Source organism: Vidua chalybeata, chromosome 11 (assembly GCF_026979565.1).
Source record: "Vidua chalybeata isolate OUT-0048 chromosome 11, bVidCha1 merged haplotype, whole genome shotgun sequence".
NCBI classification, from domain to species: Eukaryota; Metazoa; Chordata; class Aves; order Passeriformes; family Viduidae; genus Vidua; species Vidua chalybeata.
In genome coordinates, this window is record NC_071540.1 from 19,600,748 (window position 1) to 19,628,118 (window position 27,371).

A 27,371-nucleotide genomic window follows, 5' to 3' on the forward strand; every position below is an offset into this window, starting at 1 on the left:
TGTGTAGGTAAAGATGGATTTTGTAACTTGGAAAATCTCTGATTTGTACTGAGTTGAAAATTCAATGTTGACTGTGTTTAAATTGTTTGGATAAAGCATCATTTGCTTTATCTTTTATTATAAATTGCTCCCAGGGCTCTGAGCTCCAGGAGTTTTTCCAGCCCTGCCTGGTGGACTTTGGCCTGTCCTGTTCCTGGGGTGTCTGTTCTGGGGGATGTCCAGAATCCCAAGAGGATTTTTAATCCTGTGGTTTGTCCTGTTCCTGTGTGTCTGCTCTGGGGGATGTCCAGAATCCCAAGAGGATTTTTAATCCTGTGGTTTGTCCTGTTCCTGTGTCGCTGCTCTGGGGGATGTCCAGAATCCCAAGAGGATTTTTAATCCTGTGGTTTGTCCTGTTCCTGGGTTGGCTGCTCTGGGGGATGTCCAGAATCCCAAGAGGATTTTTAATCCTGTGGTTTGTCCTGTTCCTGGGTGTCTGCTCTGGGGGATGTCCAGAATCCCAAGAGGATTTTTAATCCTGTGGTTTGTCCTGTTCCTGGGTGTCTGCTCTGGGGGATGTCCAGAATCCCAAGAGGATTTTTAATCCTGTGGTTTGTCCTGTTCTGGGGTGGCTGCTCTGGGGGATGTCCAGAATCCCAGAGAGGATTTTTAATCCTCAACTCACTGAAAATGATGGATGCCACTGCTGCTCTTTTGGCAGCTGCCTGTGCCTGGACTGTGAATTGGGGAATTGAAACTTGAGTTGTTGAGGTGCCTGTGCACAGTGTGCCTGTTGACAGGTTTGTTCTCTGCGTTCATTTTGGGGCATAAATCCAAAGTAATTTCGTGGACTCTTTGCCATTTTGTGGCTTTGCTGCAGCGTGAGATCCTCAGTGGGTTTTCTCTCTCCTTTTTGGACAGGGATCCTTAACTCTGTGAGCAGCAGGAGAAGGAAGCAGGTGGCCATCAGGAGGAAGGAGCTTTGTGACATTATCTTCCTAAATAATGATGAAAAGATGTAAAAAGGGGCTCTTGTTAAGGATGAACACGAGTGTTAGTGCAAGATAAACTAGGGATAAAATAAGGAAAACAGCACATTGTGCAAAAATATTTGTTATATTTAGATTTTCTCCCTGCTAGGGATAACTGTGATATTCCTCCACACATGAACTGTACATTTAAATTTTAATTTAAACTGGGAAATACCAGAGTTCAAGGGCTCTTTTCCAGCCTGGCTTTCCTTGAGGCTGGAGAGTTTTCCAGCAGGAATTCCAGCTCCTCTTCCCATTAATGCTTCTCCATGAGCTGATCCATGGGAGTGAGGACAAAGGGAAGAACCTGTCTGAAAATCTCACTCCAAGTCATTTTCAGTTCTTTTTAGAGAAACACTTTTGATCCTCATGGAAGACAGAAATGTCAGTTCATTCCTTGTGCCTGATTTTTCTCTCTCTCCAAATGGAAAGCTCAGCTGGGAAGAGGAGGAGAGGATGGTCCTGGCATTGCCAAAAGTTCTTTTCTGTCTCTGGCTGCACTCTGGGTGATTGGCAGGTTATTGGCAATGGATCCCCAGCCTTTAAGATGAATGATCAGATCTGACTCACACATTTTCCATACTGAAAATGACCTTTGGCAGCAATTTCTTTATGCAAAATATAGACTGGCCTTTTGTATTAAAAAAAAAAATAAAAATCAGAGGCTAAATATGCAATCATTAGTTGGTATGTTTATTTTTAGGGGAATTTTCACCTGTAATTTGACAGTTTATTCAGTAAACTGCTTTTAAAAATTCCCAAATATCTGCAGGTTGCATGCATTTAAATTTTTTTTAGAGAGTTGTGTCCAAGAAGAGGCAAATTGCTGCTCCAGTCTCTCCAAGTCCTAATGCTTGTGGGGAAAGGAATATGTGAGCACAAATGGAAAGTTCTGGGGCCTGTGCAGTCACTCTGCGTTTGTGAAACTCCCCCTGACCCCTGGAATATTTTCCTTCCATCTTCCCCCTGAGTACTGGCAGCACTCAAAATTGCTTCCCTTGGGGTCTGAGGGAATATCCAAAGCTTTGCTTTCCTGCTCCTTCTCCCTTTAGTACAGAAGGAATGGTTAAAGCTGTTTCACCTTCAGAAAGAGGAGGAGAGATTGAAGAAAGGAATTGGAATAATCCAAGGATGCACTTGGCTATAATGAATTTTAATGTTTTTTTGTCAGCTTGGCCCAATATTTTGATTTTATGTAGAATTTTCATTTTGGATTTTGTGTCTATTAGTCAGATTTCTAAATAAATCTGAAAACAGGGACTGGAACATCTCACAGGGAAGCAAATTCTTTCTCACCCTCCACCAGGGTGGGTGCAGGCAGGTGGGAACTGGGCTCTGCTCCCAGGGAGCAGGGGCAGGATGAGAGGGAGCAGCCTCAAGCTGCTCCAAGGGAGGTTCAGATTGCACATCAGGAAACATTTCAAGCATGTCCATAAAAATGAACATTCCTAAAACAAAGCAACCCCCCTCAATTCCTTATTTTATGCCAATTTTTAGTGCTAAGGCTTTTTTTTTTTTTTTTCAGATACAAACTTAATAAGAGCAAAATGCTAAGGACTTTCTAAATGTAATTTTATTGCATTTATCTCTCCAGTTGAAATTAATTATTCAGAGTCTTCATTAAAAAGAAGCTTTGGTAAGTGGCATTTTAAGCAGGCCTTCAGAAGTGATTGCAAGGGAGATGCTGATAAAGAACAGTGTCTGAAAGGAAGTGTAAAATACTTGAACATTTTAAACTGGGATGTGAGAACTTCCAGGGCAGCTGTTTGCATAATTTGGGAAATGTCATGAGCACACACACGATGCTGCTGGCCTGGGAGCTGCCAGCACTGCCACATCTCCCAGTTTGATCAAGTGTTTGGTGAGGTTTTCAAATGTTTGGTGAAGAGAAAAGAGATGGAAATTGTCTTTTTTTAAAAAAAATAAAAATGTGGGGGTTTTTCCCCTTTGACTGGGAGTGCCCTAAATCCTGATTCTCCAGAGAAGAGCAGGAAAGCAACAGAAGCCCCCATTTCTTTCTTTCTTTCTGAAATCTGAGTTCCACGTGCACATGAGGAGCTCTGGCTGAGCCTGCCCTTGCCTGGGATGAGCCAAAATCTCCCAGAGGCTCCCCAGGTCTGCACCCAGGGATCCTTGGCTTCCCTGAGGAATCCCATCTGCTGCCAGCAGCACATGCAGTCCCTGGCAGTGGGAGGCAGGGCATTGCAGCCTGGGGCTTTTGGAGCCAAAAAATCCGGGGTCAAGCATTTTATTTGTGCCAAAATTGGGATCCATTCATCCTCAGCTCCATGACAGGGCCTTATCTTTCCTTGATGATGGATAATTTGGCACTTGAGGCTTACACAGACACGAGAATGTCCAAGTGTGTGCTCTGCTGCAGCTGCAGGAAACACTTGCTGTCACCAGATTGGCTTAATTTGTGTTCCAGCAATTAGCCAGGGGGAAATAAATGACCCCCAGTCACGTTTGGGATGTTGGAGCAGTGACAAGAACGAGCTGTTTACTGTGGGGAGAGCAAAGGGGAACAAAACCAACATTTCTCTCCCTCGTTTCTCCCCGAGCACAGCGGGAGCAGTTTGAGTGTCAAATGCACACCTGGGAATTTGGAGTGCTGCTGTGGCAGTACTGTGAATAATCCCTGCAAAGCACTCAGGTGCCCACCTGCACGTGGGGACGGTTGTTTATTTCACATTTCCTTTTGCAGTCCAGTGTAAACTTTGCATGTCTTGAGTTTTCCTTCTCCATTGTCATCAGGAGTGATAAGAGAAGCTTTTTCTGGTTTCTCACACATGTGAAATGATTTTGGTGTTTGGTTTTAGGTTTTTTAATGTGTGAAGTGCACGCAAGAAGTAGTTTAGTCTTGTTTTTATTCAGTTACAGTCTGGTCCTGTTTGCTCTGATGCTTTGTGTGCTGCTCATCTCCCCATCCTGGAGGACAACACAAGCCCTTTTACCATGCTCATCATCCACTTTTGCAATAAATCCTTTCAAATTCTCTTTTCCTAGGAATTATCCTGCTGAAGCTGGGGCATTACCACGTAAATTGGCCACGGTACCTCTGCAAACACTCAGATTCTCCCAGAAAGACTTTGGTGGAGCTGTGATTTACAGACTTCCCCCTGTGTGTCCTGAACTGATGAATTCCTTATTGCTTCCCCAGGGGTCGTGGACTTTTATATAATTCCATTGGAGCCATCCATCCTCCGAAAAATCAGAGTGCTGGAGGTGGTGCAGGTGTCAAGCTCGATGGATTGCCGGCGTCAGCGGTGCCGGGAGAGGGACGAGGCCCAGACCCTCCCTGGATTACTTAAACCAAAACCCTCTTCATGGATTATTTATAAGCTTGTCTCCTTTACATTCCCATTCCCTCTGTGATTATTTTTATTTTTTTTTTTGCAGCGTTGTCCCTCAGACCACAGTGATCCTCAACAACGACCGGCAGAACTCCATCGTGGCCAAGATGGTGGGGCAGGAGGAGCCGCTGAGCAGAGCAGCAGATTCCCTGGAGAACATCCTCAGCAAGTGAGTGCCACTCCCTGGAATACTCCCTCCTTCCCTCCCTGGCCAGGGCCAGTTCCAGGGGCAGTTTGAAGGGAAAACTGAGGAATCCTTGAGGTAATAATGGGGGAAAGATTGAACCTGGGCTTGGGTAGATTCTCTTGCTTCCCTCTTGATGGGAGAGAACATCCTGGAGGAGCTGGGATTATCTGTGTTGAAGAAGAGTTTCCCATAGCTCTGGATTTTTACATGGATGCACAATCCCTTGGGAACAGGCCAAAATCCTGTATTTAACCAGCTGAAGGAGGAATGTGCAGTCCAAGGAAAACTTGGACTATCTAAAGTGAATTTTAAACAAGCAGACCTGGGGATTCTGGGTGGAAAATGGTTGTAATTAATATATTTTTATAAATTACTTGGATATTTCTTTTGTTTTGCACATGGGGCCTAGACTTTTCCATTGAGGCAGATGTAGGAAGTTGATACCGAAGATTTTTTTTTTATTCCTTCTGCTGTGTGTGACCTAAGGACACAGTCTTAACCTGCACAAAGGGAAATTGAGATTGGATGTTAGGAAAAAGTATTTTACTGAAAGAGTGATGAAGTACTGGAATCATCTGCCTGGGAGGTGGTGGAGTTGCCATCCTGGATGTGTTTAAAAATAGAGTGGATGTGGCACTGGGTGCCATGGTTTAGTTGAGGTGGTGTTAGGGCATGGCTCAGACTTGACAGTCTTTAAGGTCTCTTCCAACCCGGTGATTCTGTGTGATTTTCATTCTGCTGGATAGCTCCGAGTTCCACAGGAGTGGTTTAAAGGAGCTGATTCTATCCAACACGTTTATTTTGTCAATTAGTGCTTTTAATTCCCTCACAACGATGTGCAGGGCCATGAGCTGAACTGAGTGATGCTGGAATTTGGATATTCCATGCTCACGTTCCTGCTGAGGGGCTGTTCTCTGGAGGTGACCTGTGCTCCTTGCCCACAGTGTGATTTTTTAATTTTGCTGCATAGTTCTGCAGGAGTAGAGGGGTTTAAAGGAGTCCATTTTATACAACACATTTATTTGGCCCTCACAACAACATGCAGGGCCATGAGCTGAACCTGAGTGATGCTGGAATTTGGATATTCCACGCTCACATTCCTTCTGAGGGATTAATCTCTGGAGGTGACCTGTGTTGGCCCTCACAATGAGGTGCAGGGCCACAGGCTGAAATCAGTATTGCAGGAATTTGGATATTCCATGCTCACATTCCTGCTGAGGGGCTGTTCTGTGGAGGTGAACTCACAACGACGTGCAGCGCCACGGGCTGAACCGAGTGATGCTGGAATTTGGATACTCCATGCTCACATTCCTTCTGAGGGGTTGTTCTCTGGAGGTGACCTCAAAACGATGTGCAGGGCCATGGGCTGAACCGAGTGATGCTGGAAACTGGATATTCCATGCTCACATTCTTTCTGAGGGCTTTTCTCTGGAGGTGACCTGTGCTGGCCCTCACAATGACGTGCAGAGCCGTGAGCTGAGCTGAGTGATGCTGGAATTTGGATATTCTATGCTCATGTTCCTTCTGAGGGCTTTTCTCTGGATGTGACCCAGGCTGGCCCTCACAATGACGTGCAGAGCCGTGAGCTGAGCTGAGTGATGCTGGAATTTGGATATTCTATGCCCATGTTCCTTCTGAGGGCTTTTCTCTGGAGGTGACCCAGGTTGGCCCTCACAATGATGTGCAGGGCCATGAGCTGAGCTGAGTGATGCTGGAATTTGGATATTCCATGCTCACATTCTTTCTGAGAGGCTTTTCTCTGGAGGTGACCTGTGCTGGCCCTCACAATGACATGCAGAGCTGTGAGCTGAGCTGAGTGATGCTGGAATTTGGATATTCCTTGCTGACACTCTGCTGAGGGCTGTTCTCTGGAGGTGACCCAGGTTGGCCCTCACAATGAGGTGCAGGGCTGTGCTGAGTGATGCTGGAATTTGGATATTCCAATCCCATGTTCCTTCTGAGGGGTTTTCTCTGGAGGTGACCTGGGTTGGCCCTCACAACAATGTGCAGGGCCATGAGCTGAGCTGAGTGATGCTGGAATTTGGATATTCTATGCCCATGTTCCTTCTGAGGGCTGTTCTCTGGAGGTGACCTGTGCTGGCCCTCACAATGACGTGCAGGGCCGTGAGCTGATCTCGGTGATGCTGGAATTTGGATATTCTATGCCCATGTTCCTTCTGAGGGGCTGTTCTCTGGAGGTGACCCAGGCTGGCCCTCACAACGACGTGCAGAGCCGTGAGCTGAGCTGACACTGGAATTTGGACATGCCCTGCTCACACTCTGCTGAGGGCTGTTCTCCGGAGCTGACCCGTGTTCCTTGCCCGCAGCGCGGTGCCGGGCCGCCGGCAGAACACCATCGTGGTGAAGGTGCCCGGGCACGACGACAGCCACAACGAGGACGGCGAGAGCGGCTCCGAGGCCAGCGACTCCGTGTCCAACAGCGGCCAGGTGGGCAGCCAGAGCATCGGCAACAACGTCACCCTCATCACCCTCAACTCGGAAGGTACGCGTGGTGCCAAGGGGGGTTTTGGCCTTTTGTATGTCTTCTATGTCTCCTCAGTACTCTTAGTGTGCATGCTTGTAATTCCTTAGGTCTGATAATTCAGTCCTGGGGTTCTGTTAGGCCTAAAGGCCTCGTTGTGTGAGGCTGCAAAGCCCCAAAGCTATCTTGAGAAACCAGTGATGCCTTGAGAGGCTGCCTAGACAGAGTTGAAGGAATAAAGTAGGAATTTATTAAAAAGCCTTCAAAGGATACACCTTGGGCAGTACAAGGGGGTCAGGGGGTCGGGCTCTGCTCCAGGGAACAGGGACAGGAGGAGAGGCTGGCCCAGGGCAGGCTCAGGGTGGGCAGCAGCAGGAATTTCCCCATGGGAAGAGGGTCAGGGATTGGAACTGCCCAGGGAGGGTTGCAGTGCCCATCCCTGGAGGTGTCCCGGGAATTCCTGAGGTGGCACTCAGAGTTCTGGGCTGGGGACAAGGTGGGCATTGGGATCAGCTTGGACTCTGATCCTGGAGTTTTTTTCCAGCCTCAGTGATTCCAGAATTTTTACTGCTCTGTCAGCTGTGCCAGGAGCAAAGCTGCCAGCACCAGGAAGGTGTTTGTTGTGTGATTCCTTTTCTGCCTTGGTCTGGCACAGATTTGCACAGACAAATGTGATGTTTGAGCCACTGATGTGCATGTAAATTCTGTAGAAACACCTAATCCATTAATGTCTGCAGATCTGATTTCCCTCAGACCTCTGCAACACTCATCCATTCAAAATCTCTGAGACTGATGAATGCTTTGAGGATCAGATCAGTGACCCCCCTCCACCTGCCCTTGCACGGGAGGGAATTGCTAAGTGACTTCACCTGCAGGGTGGCACAAATTCAATTATTAATAAAGGAAGAGATGGAGAATAACAGCGCTGGTGTGCAGAGAGAGGCAAAGTCACAGCAGCCCTTGGCTTTCATCACCTGGGACAGAATTCCAGGTGACTCTGAGGTGTGCAGAGGTAAAACCTGGCTGGAGATCCCAGCCCAGGACTGAGACCAAACACCAGGTGTTCAGGACAGCTCCACTCTGTCATCCTGGCTCTGGAAAGCAAAACTAAACTGTGCTTAGAGTTGGGTTTACCTTACACCGAGCTCTGGATATTTCCAGGATTTAGGGAATGGATTTCTGTAAAGGTAAAAAATGGATTTCTGTAAAACCTGGTTGCTTCCATGTAATTTGTGATAATTAAAAAATTAGTGTTGTTGCCTTTCTGTCCCTGAAAAATAATGATTCAGGACCTGTGAGCCCAGTTCCAGTAATGGTGTAGAGCAAGGCTGGTTTTTTTTTTCTGACTGAACACTGTGCCTTCAATCCATGTGTTTTTTAAAATCCAGTTAATTTTGGCATGCTTGTGTTCTTACTGGGAGTTGTGGAGTGCAGCATCTTCTCACTTCAAACACAGCAGTGCATTTGATTTATTTGTGAACATTCTAATTAGGCTTAAAAACTAATCTTTGTACAGTTCAGTGTCTTGTGCAGAACACAGAGCTCAGGAAGAGCTTTTTTGGTTTCACTGACACACTTTTGGAGCAGGAGAGCCATTAAGTGTTATACACTAAATATGAGGAAATTGATTTTAAAATGGTTTATTTTGTAATGGTTTATTTTATAATGGTTGTATGGGATGGATGTGATGGCTCAGTGTTATTTTCCTGCTCATTTTTCACACACTGCCCTTACACCTTCAGGGTGGTAAGAGAAGGAAAAGTTTGCTCTGTTCAGTTCTTTTGAGACTCTTTTCCTGTGCTTTCCAGAGTCCTTGTGCATTTTTAAAGTTCTGAAGATTCTGAATGCTGCAGCTGGTGCTGTGTGTCCTCCTTGCACAGAATTCATTTGTGAATCAATTCTCTGGGCTCTGAAGACATGGAATCATGGAATGGTTTGGGTGGGAAGGGACCTTACAGCCCATCCAGTTCCAACCCTGACACCTTCCACTGTCCCAGGCTGCTCCAAGCCCTGCCCAGCCTGGCCTTGGCCACTGCCAGGGATGGGGCAGCCTCAGTTTCTCTGGGAAATCCATTCCAAGGCCTCCCCAACCTCACAGGGAGGAATTCCTTCCCAATATCCCATGTAACCTTGGTGTGAAACCATTCCCTGTGTCCTCCAGTTTCTCATGCAGAGAACCCCAAGCTGGAAATGTGAACATGTATTTTTGGAGCAGATAAGGGGACACTGGGTGTTAATTAAGGGATGACTGATGGTTTTTTTCCAGAGAAAACTCCTCAGTCACGTCTTGTCTCCTCAACTTGGATCTGAAGCAGCCATTTGATAATGGCAGCATTAAACAGGATTCAGGATTTGCTTTCCAAATGGGAATCCAAGCAGCTCTTTGTCCCAGACTTATCTGTGCACAGGATTTTCCAGCTCAGGGCAGGCTCAGATCTCACCCGTGGGATGAGCACTTGGAGCTCTTTCCTGCCAAGCTCCTCAGGACAGGCACAGACAGTGAGAGGAGCTGGAGCAGAGCAGGAGTGAACCTTTTGTACCCTAAAACAAAATGATGTGGTGCTGATGTGGAGACACTGATGAGGACTTGTGAAAGCCAAAGAAAATGATAAAAATTGAATTGCTTTGGGGTTTTTTTTCTTCAATTTTTGGGAGCCAGCAGATGAACAAGTTTCTTGCAGGTGTCTGCCACAGGGATATTTGGAATTAATGCTCCAAGTATAACAAAGATCTATTAAACAAGGAAAAAAGGGCAAAATCCATATTAGAAATCCGATTTTCTGACGTGAAACACATTTTCCAAGGTTTTAAAAAGCCCTTTGAGTCTGTGGGTTTTAATTTTCTGATTTTTTTTCAGATTTTGCTGAATGTGACTTTAAAGCTCTTTAACCTTTCTTTTAGCACAGCTTTCAATCCCACTGCTGGACCTGGAGGTGAATTTCAGCCTGGTTGTCCCTCCCTTCCACAGACTTTAATGATTTTTAATTAATAAAGTCAGTGCTCTGGAGTCTCTGCCAATTAATCACTGCCCCTGTGAACTTCTGCTAATTGACAGGAGCTCATTAAAAGATCACAGACTCATGGAATGGTTTGGCTTGGAAGGGACTTTGAAGCTCATCTCGTTCCAACCCTCCACATGATGCTGATGTTGAATCTTCTGAACATCAGCCAAAACATTATTTAATTTCTCTAGAAATGGAGGTTTGTTTTTGTAGGTTAGGATTTGTTTTTTCGGGGTTTATTTTAATTTTTTAAAGATTAATTCATCTTTCTGCCTCTCTGCACCTACCAGTCTTTTGCTGCCACTGCCAACTTTGCACCCAGCCTTGAGAGTAAAATAAACACAACTTCTTGGAGCGATGGAACATGTTAATTCCAGTATTTCTGTGGGCAGGTGTTTCCTTTTGTTTTCCCTAGTTTTAAAGGAATGACTGACAGCTCCTGGGGATGGAGCAGAGCCTGGCTTTGCTTTTAGGCTCATGTCAGACCAGGGGAGCCTATCCCAATGGAAAAATGCAACAGTTCAGTGTCTGTCCCTTCCCTGGGTGGGAGAGCATGTCCAGAGCAGCCCCTGTCTGGTTTTTGTTCTCTTGACAGGGTTTTTTTTTTGCTGCTGACCCCAAACTGGCTCCTCCTGTTCCCAGAGAATTCCTGGTTTGCGTGGCAGCCCTCAGCACGTCCCCAAACAGGGATGGATGGTCAGCTGTGCTGGGAGATAAGAGAAATGCAGCAAAAAAGACTCAAAACCATCACTGGAAAGCAAACTGGGTTCAGTGGAATGGAGATAAAGGCAAATTTTGTGATGTTGGAAAAAGAACAATGCAGAGGAACTAGAAATTGGTGTGTGGGGGAAATGGGGCTGTGAGTGCAGAGAGGGACTCAGATAAAGCTGGCAGGGCTTTCTGCACTGTGAGGAGGAATGATCAGCAGCCACTTCTGTGGTGATCTGATATTTGGTGTAAAAAAGGGCAAGGAAGCTCCTTCCCCCTGAAAGGGCAGCAGGCTCCTCAGGAAAATTCACAGGATCAGGGAATGGTTGGAAGGGAGCCCTGGAGATCACCCAGTCCCAGGCAGGGGCACCTGGGGCAGGTGACACAGGGACACATCCAGGTGGCTTTGGGATGTCTCCAGAGAGGGACACCCCACATTGTCCCTGGGCAGCTGTGCCAGGGCTCTGCCACCCTCCACCCTTCCTCAGTTAATTAAAGAAAGCAAAATAGAACAATATGAGAAGTTGTGTGATGAGCTGAGCTCCAGGTGAGTGTGTGCAGTTGTGCTTCACTGAGCTGAAGGGAAGGGTTTTCTTGGAGTGTTCTCTTCCTCCAGCTCACCTTGACTGAGTTTTTGGAAGTGTTTAAGGCACAGCAGCAGGGTATGGCTGTGCAGTGCTGGGGAGTGGAGTCTGGCTTTTCGAGTGCATGCACTAAATAACCCAACCCCTCCAGACTGCACCCAGACATCGCCTCTAAAGCCTGATAATACACCTAAAGAACCATGCCACATGCATTAAAGGATATTTCAGTGCTGGGAGACTCCAGTGATCCAGATTTAATCAATGGTGTTTATGTATCAAATTGCTCAAAGGGAATTTCCATCCAATTCCCAGTCTGTTTTCTCCTTCCTTATCCATTCTCCTCCACGCCAGAGCTCAGGGCTTTTGTGCCTCACTCAGAACTGGCCCTGGATTTCCTCTTTCCACCAGATTTTTGGGTGCCAGTCCTGTGTTTGCTCCCTGCAAAGTGCCAGATGTGTTGGCAGCCTGGCAGGAATGATTTTGATGTAAAATAAGGAATAATTCAGCTTTTGTGCCCTCACAGAGCTGCAGTGGATTCATGGTTAACTTCAGTCATGCTTAATGCAAAATGGTTATAAAATAAATTCCCTTTCTGTTTGAAAGGAGGAGGAAAATGCAAGAGATAATTTAGTGGGGGGATTGTGGTCATAGGTCAGAATAACAAGATAATGTCTTTTTTTCCAGGCTGGGAGCAATAAAAAAACAGTTGCATGTGGTAAAAACAGTATGTTCTGGACTCTGTGCCAGCAGAAAAAGGAGAGGATTTTGCAAATTGAACAAAATCTTTGGTTCATGTAGGTTAACAACGTTTGTTAAAAAAGTCTGCAGGCAAAAGGTGTTCCATAAGGAATGAAAAATTCCTATATCCAACAGCAATCCTGTGAGCTCTAAGGCAGTAAGGCTGTGATAGGCTAGAGGATAATTTATTCAGGCTTCCTAGAATTTCTTTGAAAAACGTACACATTGATCCAGAGATGTTTTTGCTTCGCCAGATCTGCCCAAATTTTTCTAACCCAGTCCATTTATCTTGAGGAACAGGCTGTTGTTTTCCCTGATAATGGTAACCAGACTTGTGGTGAGGCCAGACACAGTGGCATGCAAAACAAGGCACAACTCATCCAAACCACTTTATTTTTCACATGGCACCTGGTACTGGGAGCAGAAAGCAGCCAGTGTGACCTATCCTGGCTGAGGATAAAAAAGAAAGGATCAAATTAAGGAAAAAAAAATATAAACAATTTGCAAGTGTATAAAAATATATTCAGGACAGGGCATGAAGTTCTGATTTCAGCAGAAAAAAAAATTGAGGGACGAGTTGCTACATATGTCAACAATAAATTGATTTCCTTGCAAGTTAGTGAATATAAGGAAGAAATTCTTCCCTGTGAGGGTGGGGAGGCACAGGGTGCCCAGAGCAGCTGTGGCTGCCCCTGGATCCCTGGCAGTGCCCAAGGCCAGGGCCTGGAGAAACCTGGAATAGTGGAAGATGTGCCTGCCCATGGCAGGGGTGGAGGAGATGAATTTTAAGGTCCCTTCCAGGCCAAGCCATTCCCTGGTTGTGTGGCTGTGCTCTTGCTGATAATCTGCTGCTCGCAGTGATAAATCAGGATTGCACAACCCAACGTTTGCCTCATCCTGTCGTTACTCAGCGCTGCGAACTCGGCCCTGACATGTGGCATGACTCAACCCAAAGGTCGTGCTGGAAAAGCAGTTTGGAGTGCCTGGAGTTGCTTTTATGTTATATTTTATTGAGTTCTTCTGGCTTGTAGTCTGATAAACCCCAGGGCAGGATTTGGAAATCCAGATGCTGCTTGCTCTGCGTCCTGCTCGGTGTGAAAAGGAAACGCTGCTTGACCTGAGCTCTGTCACCTTCTCTGGGGACTGGAAGGGTTATGGAAACCAGGAATTGGGGACTTTATATCACAAAACTCTGCTCTAAGATCACTTAATGAAAGAAAAGTCATTAATGTAATTGTAACTGAACGTTGCTCACAATAAATTACTGTAAAGCTCTCTGTGGAAGGGCTGAGTGACCCCTCAGTCAGCAAACCTTGTTTTACTCCACAGTTGAGCAAACATGGAAAGCAATCCAAATGGTCCATGTCAGTGGACACTGAAATGTTGCTGGAGTGTTTCCTACTCAGCTCCTATTGGCAGTGTGAGGAATTCTGGAGGTTTGGTTTATGTCTGGAATGGGAGTCTCATCCTTGGCTGTGTGTTCCATCCTCCACTTGAGGTGGGGTTGGTCCTGAGCTCTGTTCCAGTTTCTGGTTAGTCTTGATTCCATCAACTTCTGGCATTGTCTGCACAGGTTAATTGAAATGTGTGCCTAATATTCCTTTGAATTTAATTTATTTATTTAATTAAATCCCTAGCATTGCTTTTTTTTCCCCCTGACAAACTGGGAAAGAAATAAAAAAGCTTCTTAATATATTGAGTGTGTATGTAAGTAGGTATAGCTGTGGTACTGATGGACTTATATTTGAATAAGAGGGAAGATGATTAGTGATTGAATAATTATCCTTCTGCTGGGCCTGTTCCTTGGGAAACTACTATTTAGAAAATAATATAGCCAGTAAATATGAGGAAAAACCCAAATTATGTTTGGGATCTCTGGTTACATCCTAAATTATTGTAATTGCTTGATGTACTCCTTTTAAATGATTAAGCAAGTTAGTGTTCACTATTTATTATAATTTCCTAAATCTATAATCTTGTTTAGCCTTGCTTTAATCTCATGGGTTTGAGGTTGGGACAGACAAGGTTCAAAGCTGTTGACTGCTTGAAATTTGCTTTGCTTTGAGAATATCTCAGAGCTGCAGTAATCTTCATTTTTAGGGCATGAGAGCACTGGGCCTGGAGTGGTTTCTCAATAACAGAGATCTCTGAGAGCGAGCTGGACACCTGGACTGGCTGCACCAGTTGTTGTGTAGGTCAGAATGTCACCAACAATAATTTTTGGTCACTGCTGGGGGGAATTTGGGTTTCTTTCTCTCAGCAGCCGCCGTCGCGATCCCGCTGCGCTCAGCTGGGAAAGCCCACGGACACCAGGAAGCAAAGTAGGGGGAGATGATGCAAACTTGAGAAATGTTTGCTGTGTCCTGAGCCTGCCTCCTTGCTCAACCTTTGCCCCACGTGTGTTTCAGAGGATTACCCCAACGGGACGTGGCTGGGCGACGAGAACAACCCCGAGATGCGGGTGCGCTGCCCCATCACGCCCGCGGACATGCTGCACATCAGCACCAACTGCCGCACGGCCGAGAAGATGGCCCTGACCCTGCTGGACTACCTCTTCCACAGGGAGATCCAGGCCATCTCCAACCTCTCGGGCCAGGGCAAGCACGGCAAGAAGCAGCTGGATCCTCTCATGATCTACGGGATTCGCTGTGAGTGAAACGTGGGAGTTTTACACGCGGATAAGGCAGAAGCGGATGTGTTAAATGAGATTTTAAGGGTGTTTTTGATGTGTGGTGAGATGTTCTGGTGGCTTTTGTTTATGAAGAAGGGGTAGGGTTTTTAGGAAGAAATCCTGATGGGCTGGTTTATTTCAGTTGGTGGGTATTCACCAGAAATTCCTCATCTTTTATTCTGAATTCTGACATCTTTGCAACTGCCAGCTGTGAGTGTAGTAAATATTGCAGAAATAATTGGTAACACAAATTTCAATACTGTTCAAGTGCTCAAACCAGCGTGGTCTTGAACCGTAGTTTTTGACTTCCCATATATGTCTCTTTTCAAAAGACTTGCTGAGATTGTGATGGGAAAAGTTGGCAATCTCAGGATCATAAAATCTGGATTCACAGCAGGAATGGCAGGACACTGTTGGATTTCTGTCTGCTCCATGCGCACAAGTCTTTGGATTATTTAAGCTATTTTGGAGCTGTGAACTGATATTATTTGTGTTAAAGGCACGATATTTGTTAATTTAAAAGGAATCAAATGTGGTTTCATGTAGAACAAAGGCACAGCCACTGGTTTGAAATGAAAAGAGGAATCTGAACGTGAGCATCGTGTTCCGCTGTGGCGACTTCTAGTGAATACATTGAGGACAGCCAAGTCTCTTCCCTGTGCTTTATTTCCAAGAAGCTAGCATAACCAGGATTTTGGGAGAAGTTTCTTCTGCCAGGTGGTCGTTGAGCACTGGAATCAGGGAATGGGCACGGCCCTGAGGCTGCCAGAGCTCCAGGAGTGTTTGGACAGAGCTCCCAGGGACGGGCTGGGATCGTTGGGGAGTCTGGGCAGGCCCAGGAGTGATCCTTGAACTGGATTCTAATGAACCTGGAGGTCTTGTTGTTAGGAAATTCTTTATAGTCACATTTTGTGTAGTCACCAGTGGATCTGGAATGGGAATCATTTGTTCTACTGGTGAGTTTTGTGTGGAATTGGCAATTTGAAACTCCAGGTAAGGCTTAAGAAGAGGTCAGCAAGGAATTATTTGGGGTGGTGTTTGGAGGAGTGGCTGTGGGATAGTTACAGGGAAGGGATGTGACTGGTGTTTGGTGATGGCAGGGAAAACATTCCTCTTATCTGCTGCTTATTCCACTTATTTCCCACTTATTTCCAGTGGTTTTCAGGCTATTTTTGGGGATATTGAAAACCAAATCTAACCCACTTAGGTGGCTGCATTAGGGCAATTTTTGCTTCATTATTTACCTGAAGCAGAAGACTTCTTAATGACTTCTTCTTTTAAAAAGAAGGTTTCTTTTTAAAAACACATTAAATATGTATTTTTAAGAGAGATGGTAATTCAAATTAATGCTGATCTCCAAAGCCTTCTTGTCTGCTGATCTCATCAGCATCAATGATGTTTTTAAAACATAGATTTTTGTTAAAACCTTTCAGAAACACTAAGAAATGGATCTTGCTCCAGTGTTAAAGCAGTTCCCAGGCAGTTCTTTTCCCATCCCTTAAATCTGAGAGCACAAATCACATGGGTCAGTTTGTAACTGGTTGTGGAGGAAGATGAGATGTTTGCCAGTGTGAGCATGGGGAAGGAATGTGTCCATGTGACCAAGTGCTTAAGCTGGGGATTATGTCATTTCTGTGAGGCATTCTGACCATGAAAATACTGGGTTGTGGAAGTGGTCCCTGCAGCTGGAGAAGGTCTGGGATGGCACAGATGTGAGAGCAGATCATGAGCAGCAATCAGTGTCTGACTTTGGTGGCATGAGCACGGTTTGGGATCCAGGTATCAAACAACTTCATTCCTTCCTACTGTTGGCTGCTGTGTTGTTTTCTTTTGGGAGCCAGGCCATAAAAAACTAGGGATTTCTGGAAAAAAATAGACCCTGTGAGGATCTGGCCAGAGAAAACTGGTTTGGGCAGTGAAATGTTGATCTACTACCAGCAAGGACGAAGAATCCTGTGGCAACCAACAAAGAAAACACAGGAGAACTTGATGGAGCAGCAAATGTAACAGTGAGAACAGTGGTCCAGAAATGATGATTTCACTTAATAACCTCATATGTCATCACTGGCAGTAATTAAGTGGGAGTGGAGTTGGATTCCAGCAGCCTGGTGAGGAATGTGGAGCACTCGGCTCTCGAGGATGGGACTGTGCCCACGCTCAGTCTGTGTGTGTGCCATGGTTCCATCCCTGCCTGGGAGAGCCCTGCCATCCCAAATCCCCTTTCCCAGTCCACACACATCTGCTTTTCATCCCTGAAGTGTTCTCCCAGAAAATCACCCCAAACCCGAGTTTCCCTGGCATGGGAACCCCTCAGTGCTGGTCCCCACAGTGGGATTTGCTTCTGCTCTGAGCAAATGGTGCTTTGATGACTTAATTCAACCAGAAATGAAAAATCCAATGTCATCAGCCTGGCCTGTGCCAATCACAGCCAGAGGAGGCCAAGGAAATAGAAGGGATTTTATTTTTCCTTTCGTTTCAAGTTTCTTGCAGTTTGTCAGTGGAAAGATATTCCATCTTTTTTTTTTTTTTTTTCTATAAGAAAAACACCAAGCAAATCTGTATTTAATAGAGAAAGTATTTTGTGTAATATGCAGAAAGTATAGAAAATGAAGAGATGTGTGTTTATTAAAAATTCCTGATGCTCTGCACAAGGTTTACCACAAGAGGAGAGGAAAGTTTATCTTTGGAAGTCTAAATTTTCACTTGTGGTAGGAATTTGCTTGTGGGGTGGCAGTGGTACTGAGGAGAGCTTTTGGGCAAGAAACCAGAATGATTTAAACACAATCTCTATCATTAAATAGCTCATTACCTCAGCCCTGCTAAAAATGGAGACTTTTGCTGGTGAAATACAATCCAAGAACATCCTCAGTTGTAATTTTCTTTGCCTAACAGAAAATACAGGTTTAGCTCTTTGGAGATTTTACAGCAATTTCCACGAGCGAGTTGGAAAAAACAGATTCCCAAATTCAGAATTTTGCAGTTATAAGAAATGGTGTAAGTGAAAAGATGATTTTCCATGGCATGCTGGAAAAAATGGAGAGGGGATTTCTGAAGCTCAGTAAAGAAAATTTATCAGTGGTTCTTATTCTTCCAAATAATCAAAGTAACTAAATGAAAACAAAATAAGATTAGTTACTTATAATATATATTTATATATACACATATTTTATATATTATTGTCTGTAACTTTGTGTATTATTTCTGTGCAGGCCCCTTGCTCTGCACATGGGTTTTTGCAGACTCTCATTTTCCCACTTATTTGTCAACTCTGGGTAATTACTCCAAGAGGATGGAAGATCAGAACCTGCAAATTTAATGCAGAATTTCTGGTTGGGTGAGGAAGGGGATCCAAACTCATGAATTGCAGTAAGGGGAACCTGTGCCCTTGTGTTATTGGACCCCAAAATTCTTATTTTGGCTCCAGACAGCATCTGTTGCTCAGGGAATGATTCATGCACATGGAAATAACTCTCTTGTTAGGGACAGGATTGTTGCTGAGAAAAAAAAAAAAAAAAAACAACTCAAAACCAGAAATCCCCCACCCAAACCCTCCAGTGCTCACAGAGGGGAGGAAACTGGGCTGAAAAATTTGGGTGAATTTTCCCATCTGCTTCCAAGACTCTCATAGAGTGAACTTTCCCATTTCCCTTTAATTTCACCCAGAATCCATCCTTGGCTTTTAAAAACCATAAAGCAAAGTGTTAGCTGAGAATACCTAATGATAAAATCAGATTTTTAACTCTGAATGATGCATTTTCTGCTTCAAATGCCAAATAACTTCACTTTTTAACACACAAAAACACAGCACAGAAAGAAATCCTTCATCAAAGCTTGGTGTTCCTGTTATATAAAACATTTCTTCCAGTAGGGATGGGAGCATTCTCCTACTGCAGGAGTTGAAAGAGATGTTAATACACTCTGAAAGGACTTGTGTCCTCAGCAGAGGCCAAGTGGAATTAAACACTGGCTCTGCTTCCCAAAAATCCACACACCAGCTCTGGAGCTGCAGCCCACACACGGCTGCTTAATAGGAAACACATTTGGCTGTGGAATTGATGTCAGTGGCACGAGTTTATGTATGGAGAGAGAAATAGAAATAGAAATATTGCTGCCCACAGCCCAGGCACGTCGGGCTGGTTGAAGCTGCCACTGGTGGCGTGGAAAACGTGTGGGGAGCTCAGCACTGCTGCTCCAGCTTTTCATGGAGAGGCCGAGCTTAATAACAACAGGATCAGCAGCAAATAGATCACATTTCTGTCCTTCTGGGGGATTATCCTGCTTGGAAATACTGCAGGAAGGGCAGGAAGTTCTCATGGGTGAGCTGAGCTCAGATGTTTCTCACCAGAGGATGTTTTGTGGGACACTCCAGGCTGGTGCTGTTTTTTAAGATGTTTATCATGGAATCCTGGAGTGGTTTGGGCTGTGTGCACCAATTATTTACATTTACATTTATAGTTATAGTTATAGTTATATTTATATGATCCAGTGCCATGGCAGGGACACCTTCCACTATCCCAGGCTGTCCTAGCCTTGGACACTTCCAGGGATGCAGGGGCAGCCACAGCTTCTCTGGGAATCCATTCCAGGGCCTCTTCACCCCTCCCAGGGAATGATTCCTTCCCAAAATCCCACCCAACCCTGTCCCTGGCAGTGGGAGGCCATCCCTTGTGTCCTGTCCCTCCAGACCCCTGGAAATCATCTCTTTCCACTTTCTGCCTCCTTCAGGTACTCTAAACAAATATTGCAGTTACTGAGGGCATGCACTATAAATACAGAATGTCATCAATATTTTCTATTCTTTCACTTTCCCACTTCCAAAAGCCTTTTTTATTACAGCATTTTTATTAACTCTACCAATTTTCCCTTTTTTTCTTATTTCCTACCTAATACTTGTATGCTGTTTTGGCATATTTTGTCTTCCTTTCATTTCCTGTTTATAATTTTGGGCTTCTCGTGTCTCATTTCTGACTATCCCACAAGTCCCTGGCTGTTGGGGTATTGAATAACATCCCATGGTTTAAAAGTGTCACAGTCCTGAACATCAGCAGTTGTAGAGGTGCATCCAAACCTTGGATTCCATCTGGAGACTGCTGGAGAGCCTGAAGAAAAATGATCCAAACTGGCATTTTGTCCCGTGTCTTTAACATTTCAGCAGCAGCACAAACTGGTGATTTCTGTGATTTGGATATTGGTAATTGTTGTTTCAGTCCCTCCCCAGCTCCCTCAGGAATCAGCTCTGGAGGTTTGGACAGTGGCAGAGCTCAACCCAGCAATTTCCTGAGGATCCCTGAGCTGCTGCACCCAGCTCAGGCTCCCTCATGCTATAGGATAAGAACTCCTCTTCCCAGCCCTGGTAGCCTGAACAGGAGTCCTGTGGTTTGTGTCTGATGGATGAGCTAATCCTGTGGTCCCTGGAAATACTTTTTGCCAACATTTTCTTCTTGCAGTGTTAAATACCACAGGCTGTAGTTCTTGGGAAATAAAGAGTGACTTTGGGCTGTTCCTGTGGTGCTATCACAGCAGCCTGGAATTGTTTGCTTTGGAAGGGACTGCAGTCTGTCCTTTCCAGCCCCTGCCTGGGCAGGGCACTCTGCACTGCTCCAGGTTGCTCACATCCCCCTGTGGGACGTTCCTGCTCCTCCGCACGGCTCGGGGAGGACAGGTTGCACTGGGGGTTGAAGGGTGGAGTTTGCCCAATTCTGCAGCAGCGTGCCCCTGGCAGACTGGGGGAGTTGGGCAGGTCCTGCTGAGCTTTGTGCTGTCACAGCCTGGGCTCTGAGCCCTGCCAGGGCTGGCAAGCTGGGCTGGCTTGCTTGGGAAGGCCACGAGCGGTGTCACCTGCTGGGGACAAAACCAGGGAGAGGCTGCAGAGCTCTGGAGCTCTCTCCTCCTCAGGAGCAAAGTCTGAGAGTTCAGCACATCTTCAAAAAGCAAGAAGTGAAAGAAATCCTTTCTGTTGGGCTTTCCCCCTCTCTGAAGAGCTTTAATGTCTGTGGGCCTCGTGCTGCTGCTGCTGGCACGCGTTGTGTCCCTCAGAGCTGCACGAGCCTGGCTCCAGCTCCACAGAGCTGCTGCTTTGTGAATCAATTAAATGCTGCCACATGCAGGGCACTGATAACCTCGTTTGAGGCCAGGCAAGAAGATAATGGGAGAACCCATTGAGTTTATCTCAGCACCACAGTTCTCATCCATGGCATCAGTGCTGGCCTTGCTTTCAGCTGGAACTCGCTGCTGCCTGCAGTTTGCTTCTTTCCTGGGCACTTCTCTTGATTTCAATTACTTTCCTGGCCAGGCCCTGTTAATAAACTGAAAAAAAAAAAAAAGGCAGCAATTTTGGGGAAAGAAAAGAAATAGTGCGTTTTCTCTCTCCTCCTCACACTTCTCTTGTTGTCCTTGCGTTGGACAAGTGAGGAATTCAATTTTCCACTCTTGGAAAAGCCGTGGTGGGGCTGTCAGTCCCCACTGCTGTGTGTAACTCCACACTGAGTGTGTGGTGTGCTGTCAGGCACTGCTGAGTGCTGGGCTCTCCAGAAACCAGAAAATGAATGCATGAGGTCACTTGGACCATCTGTTTCCACACTCCTTGCATCCCTCAGTGCTTCTCCCTTTTGGCCAGACTTGGTTCAAGTACGTGCTGCAGCGTGCAGGTCTGCACTGCTGGAGAGGCAGCTAAAGCCATGCTGAGGCTGGGGCTGGAAAAGCAGCTTTTCCAGGGCCTTTGAGGGCTCTTTCAGGAGGGTATAAAGAAGAAAAGGAAAAGTTTGAAGATGGGCTCTTTGGGAAGGTTTCTGCTGCAGCTGTTGGCTTGTCTTTTTAAAATGGGGGATAAAATAGGAATAAATGCAGGATTTTTTTTTTTTAATGATGGAAAAAACTAGAAGCAAATGCCATTTTTCCAGTGTCATCACTCTGGTGTAACTTGGGACCTGGAGCAAGGCTGGAGTAGAGAACAGGAAGGGTTCTTTTTTCAGATTTTTCAATCTTTTTTCAGATTATAAACCCTCTGTTTGGTCCAGAATTACCTTATTTAGGGGTTGATTGATTAATTTCTAATAATTGTACTCAGGTTATTAAACAGCTGTGGATGTTCTGTCACCATCAGGAAAGGGATTGAAGGATGGGAATTCTGTAACACGTGGAATTCCAGGAATATCACAAATACTCAGTTCCTGCAGGGATTAATTAATTCTGCAGGGATTCATTAATTAATTCACCCCAGCCCCTCCCTGCTCCTGCAGCTTCATAATCTTTTGGAGCACTCGCTGTGTCCTGTGGGGAGTTGGGATGGAGCAAAGCCAGGAACAGATAAAAATCCATCTTTTCCTGCCACACTGGGAATTTGACACCCCACTAGATGGCAATATTTGAATGCTGATGGCTCCTTCCATAAATCAGAATAAACCAGGTTCTGCTCGCTGGAAAATAGGTTAAAATAGCCTGGCTGCTTTTCCAGAGAGGTGCTGAGGTGTGACTGAGTGGAGGAGCTCTCCTGCTCTGGAACAGGATCCCTTGGTGGAATTTGGAGATTCTAGATACCAATTAACATTAATTTTGCATTTTTAAAACTTCTGGTAGGGTTCTTTTAATTCGAAGAACAAAGGCGTTTAAATAACTTAAATTTTCATGTCTCCTCTGAATCTGTGACTTGTTAAAGATGAAATATTCAGACAAATATCCTCAATAAATATTAATGAACAGAGTAATGACTTGGTAGCTGAATTTGCCTTCCCTCCTCCCTCTCTCCAAGTTCCCAGCAGCTCCTCCTGTCTCTTTTTGGACGTTGTGGATCAGAGCAATGTCATGGAAAGGGATTTTTTTGGTGCCAGGATGGATTTTCCAGGTGTGTGACATTGGAGGAGCCTCCAAGGCTCTGGCATGCCTCCCCTCCTGCATCCCAAACCTAAACATCCCGAATTGAGCAGGGGGAAGTGCCTCTCAGCTGTGCAGATCATCCCCCAGCTGTCAAAGGAGTAAACAATTCCTGCTTTCCAATCATTTCAATATGGGCAGGGCAAGCCCTGCATGAGCTTTGGAGAATCAAAGCCTGAGGGCTCAAGGAGGAATTCCAGAGGTGCTCCAGCTTTTCCTCTGCTCCCTCCGTGTTTAGAGCAGCAGCTTTTGCTGTCATGTGCTCTTGGTTTAATCAAAAAGACTCCAAATGTACGACCCTGCTGAGAAAAAAAGAATTTTGGGAGCCAAAGCCCCCAAAAATCAGCCCCTTCTCCTCTCTGAGCAGGCAAGAGCCTTTGTTTCTTGTAGGTTCCATCGTGTTCCTGTCAATTTACAAGGATTCTGTCCATCACTTTAATATGAATTCCCCACCCTGGTGCTTTTCTTTGGGTTTTAAAAATTAGAGGGAATTGGAAAGTGAAGGAGCAGTGACCCAAATCTGCCTGGATTCTGTATTTAATAGAAATAGATTTGTATTTTATACACGTGGTTACTGGATTCTGTGCTGCACTTCCCCAAATGCACCAAATCCAGCAGGAATTTCTGGGCCACCTCAGCCTAACTCTGCCAAGTCCATGAAAATACAGATTTACCTTAGAGTTTTCCAAGGAAATCTGTGATTCCTGGAGAATGGGAAGCAGCAGAAACTCGGAGCATGCAAATGAAACTCCTGCCAGGGAGTTGGATTTTTAGGAGCTGGTTCTGAATGTGGGATGAGGATGGAATATTTCATGTCTGGTTTTGATCTCTTCCACCTCAATTTGGTCTTAATTTGATTTCTTTCCAGTTTCATGTTCTGTGGGGATTGTTTTGTCTTTTGCTCCTTGACTTCTGACCTTTCAGAAAGAGAGGATTACTTCCCCAGGAACGTGGTTTTCCTGGGATTTTCTTAGTTTATAATTAATTCTGGTTTTTAGAAAATTCCAACCCTTTCTCTCCTTATTTTGTACAGCAGATCCTCCAAAGTTTTGTTGAATCATTTCAGACACCACCTCTGTGTTTGTACCAAGTCAAATCTTTTTTTTTTTCCTTTGCATTTTTGAGCTTGTTTTGTTTTGTATTCCCAAGCTTTTTTTTTTTTTTTCCTTTGCATTTCCTAGTTTTTATTTCCTTTAAAAACCACAGAAAGATTTATTTTGGACCTGCTTGTGTTGCCCTTTTTAATTTTAATTGAACTCCCCCAGATCTCTCCCTGTGTCTCTGATCCACACTGCACCTGTTGCCTTTTAAAGCTGACTTGAATTTTCCTGATTTTTGCCTTCTTCCTGAGCTTTTCCTTGCTAAGGTTGGAATGTTGATCCTTGATTTCCCCTTTTCTCCCCTGTGGCTCCCTGAATCCTCTTTGCAGCCCTTTTTGTCTCCCAAGCTGCAGCCAGGCTCTCTCTTTCTGTATAAATCACCCAAACTCCTGCAATTTATGCAATCTCTGAATTATTTTTAAGTCTCTGGTGTGTTTTTCATGGAAAGGTTCCTTCAGGAAATGAGATTCCTCCCCCCAAAAAAGCAAACTTTGTGTTTTTATTGTTTTAAAATAAGGACATCTTTTATATTTGAGGCACCATTCATGAAAAGATCACTAAAAACACACTCAGCCAGTCTTAAATCATCTAAATCCTGTACTTTACTCTTCTTTTATGGACATCTATCTTCCAAATCACTGTCTTTTGGTCCAAGTGCTGATTTATATTCCTGCCTGGATTTTTTCTGTGTTGTTCTGTGGCTCGTGGATGCTGGGCTGTGTAAAATGTCACTGTTTGATGCAGCTTTTGAGAGTAAATGATCCAAAAAAAAGTCAAACCCTTCTCCCTGGAGCATTCCTGCCTTTTCTCTCCTATGGATTTCCCCAGGTGAGAGGTCTCATTTCCAATATCCTGCTTTTCTGAGTGGGTTGGGTGTGGGACATGCTGGGGATGAGGCAGCTGGGAGCTCTCCTGCCTGGAATCATTTGTGGCTAGGGAACAGCCAGCACGCTCCACTTCTCTGCTATTGTGTGCACATGTTTGGAGGATTTCTCTCTCTCCCGCAGGTAAATCATGTTTTTAATGCCACTGGGAACTTTTTATCTGCTTAAAAACTCCTCCAGTGCCTTTAGGTTGAGATTTTTCTTGGTAGGAAATGTCTTGCTAAGGACCTGGTTGTAAAACAACGTTTTAGATTGTGACAGCCACTGCACAGCTTTTACATCTGAAATTCATTTTGGTTTTTTATCAATTAGCTTTGTGCTTTAGGGTTAATTTTTCAGGCCTGATCTCCACATGACCAGGTCTGCAGTTGTAAAAATCTCTGCAAACAGCACTGCTTGTCTGGAGCAGCTTGATACCCTGACAGCAAGTGGGAATTTCATGAATTAAGGGAAAGAAATGAGGATGCCTGGCTTGGAAAATCTGTCCCTGATGGTTTAGGGCTCTGTAGCCTAAAATTCTCCTGTCTGCCCCTGTCCTGGTGAGGTTGTTGTCTGTTTTCCATGGTTTCCTCTGGAGCTGTTCTCTCCATGGAGCTGGTGGTGTCTGCCAGCATTTCCTGGCCACTCCTTAGCTCACTGATCATTAATTAGTGTGGATCAGGATCATGGGGGGAATCATGGAGTGGGCTGGGATGAAGTGATTTAAAATTTATTCAATCCCAACCTTCCAGTATGCCAGGTTATTCCAGCCTGGCCTTGGGCACTGCCAGGGATCCAGGGGCACCTGTGCCAGGGCCTGCCCAGCCTCACAGGCAAAAATTCCTGCCCAAAATCCCATCTGAAGCTCCTCCCTTTCAGTTTTCTGAAGGTGTTTTCCTTCCTTCCCTCAATCAAGCACTTTTGGGGATGTTTTGTGTCCCAGCTCTGGTGCTCAGCCTGTTCCTCACACTGCACCTGAGACTCCTGTCCTGAGTAACTGATATCACTTTGATTTCTCTTTGAGTCAAGTGGCATCATGGAATATCCCATGGATTAAATCCAGTGACACCCTGGAACATCCCATGGATTAAATCCAGTGACATCCTGGAATATCCCATGGATTAAATCCAGTTGTATCCTGGAATATCCCATGGATTAAATTCAGTTGCACCTTGGAATATCCCATGGATTAAATCCAGTGGTATCCTGGAATGTCCCATGGATTAAATCCAGTGGCACCCTGGAACATCCCATGGATTAAATCCAGTGGCACCCTGGAACATCCCATGGATTAAATCCAGTGACACCCTGGAACATCCCATGGATTAAATCCAGTGACACCTTGGAGTATCCCATGGATTAAATCCAGTGACACCTTGGAGTATCCCATGGATTAAATCCAGTGGTATTCTGGAATATCCCATGGATTAAATCCAGTGGCACCCTGGATTCACTGGAGCAGTTCCAATTCCCAGGCAGGCAGCTTTTCCCTGGGATTTTCTCTGCCTGCAGTGCAGCCATAACACACCAGGAAAGTCATTAAAATGCAGTTATGAGTGAAATATGGACTTTTCCCCTCCAAGCCCAGCCCGAGCCTGTGCTGGTGTTCTCTGTGGGGCTGCTGGGGCTGGGGCAGCAGTTCAGGCACATCCACTGCCTCCCCTGCTGAGCATTCCTTGCTCTGGGAATGCACCTGAGGCTGAGCACTGTGGGGTTAATCCACAATGTTCTCTGCTTTTGCTGACACCCGTGGAAAGGAAACTTGCACAGCAGCAAATTGGAATTTCAGCCCATTTTCCCAGTTTGGAGACACAGGGCTGTAAACTTCTCTGGGTTCTTGCTGTCACTTAAAGTGAGAAATCTTGGGGACTTTAAAGCACTTTTGAAGTAGATTTTGGGGTCCAGTGTTTTCTTCCTGTGTGTTCTCACCTTTATTTCAAATCACTCCTACACAAAAAATAAATTTAAAGCATTGAAAAAATAAATTTATTAAAAAAAAATGATGCCACAAGAGATCCACTTTTCCACTTGGCTCTGCTAGAGCCTGCAGATTTCAGGCTTTGAGGACTCTGGGCTCATTTGTAATGCAGAGGAAACTATGGAGCTTTAAGTTTGTGCAAACCTGGAATTTTGTGGCTCCAGGCTTCAAATCATTTGTCTTGCAGGAGCAGCCCATATCCTGTTCTTTAGGTTCTATATACAACAGCTTAAGCAAGTCCTTCACAGGATTAGGAGCCCATCTGAGAGGAAGATGGAAAGCCCAGTAAGTGGAAAAGTGGAAAAGATTGTTTTACTTAGCAGGGTAGGGAAAGGAAAATGAGAATTTTAGAGATTCTTGAAGCTTTGTCCTGTAGAGTAAAAGCATCTCTGGCAGCCTTGGCTTGTTCAGTGCTGCACCTCTGAATTCTGAAGTACTGAGGGTTTCCAGTATGAGCATATTACATGTTCAGAGACTTCTGGTTGAATTTAGGGGGGTTTGGATCAGAGAATCCTGAGATGGTTTGGGTGGGAAGGACCTTCAGGGATTTAATTCCATCCCTGCCATAGGCAGGGACATCTTCTGTCCCAGGGTGCTCCAGCCTGGCCTTGGACACTGCCAGGGATGCAGGGGCAGCCACAGCTGCTCTGGGAATTCCATCCCAGCCCCTCTCCACCCTCCCAGGGAAGAATTCCTTCCCAATATCCCACCTAACCCTTTTCTTTGTCAGTTTAAAGCCATTCCCCTTGTCCTGTATATATAAAAATCCATCTCCCTCTTTTCAGATGGGCAAATAATGGATTTTTCGGGTGGCTTTTTTCATTCT

At 45.2% G+C, this 27,371-nt stretch overlaps 1 protein-coding gene across 5 annotated transcripts in view; it reads left to right on the top strand.

Annotated features, from left to right (window-relative positions):
* Nucleotides 1-27,371, top strand: part of BANP (BTG3 associated nuclear protein) — a 117,269-nt gene that overhangs the window by 23,996 nt on the left and 65,902 nt on the right. For all 5 annotated transcript variants that reach the window (XM_053952680.1, XM_053952681.1, XM_053952683.1 and 2 more), the window contains exons 5-7: nt 4,410-4,532; nt 6,878-7,053; nt 14,473-14,712. In XM_053952680.1, the coding sequence (XP_053808655.1) occupies nt 4,410-4,532; nt 6,878-7,053; nt 14,473-14,712 (539 nt within the window). The remainder of the gene's footprint in view (nt 1-4,409; nt 4,533-6,877; nt 7,054-14,472; nt 14,713-27,371) is intronic.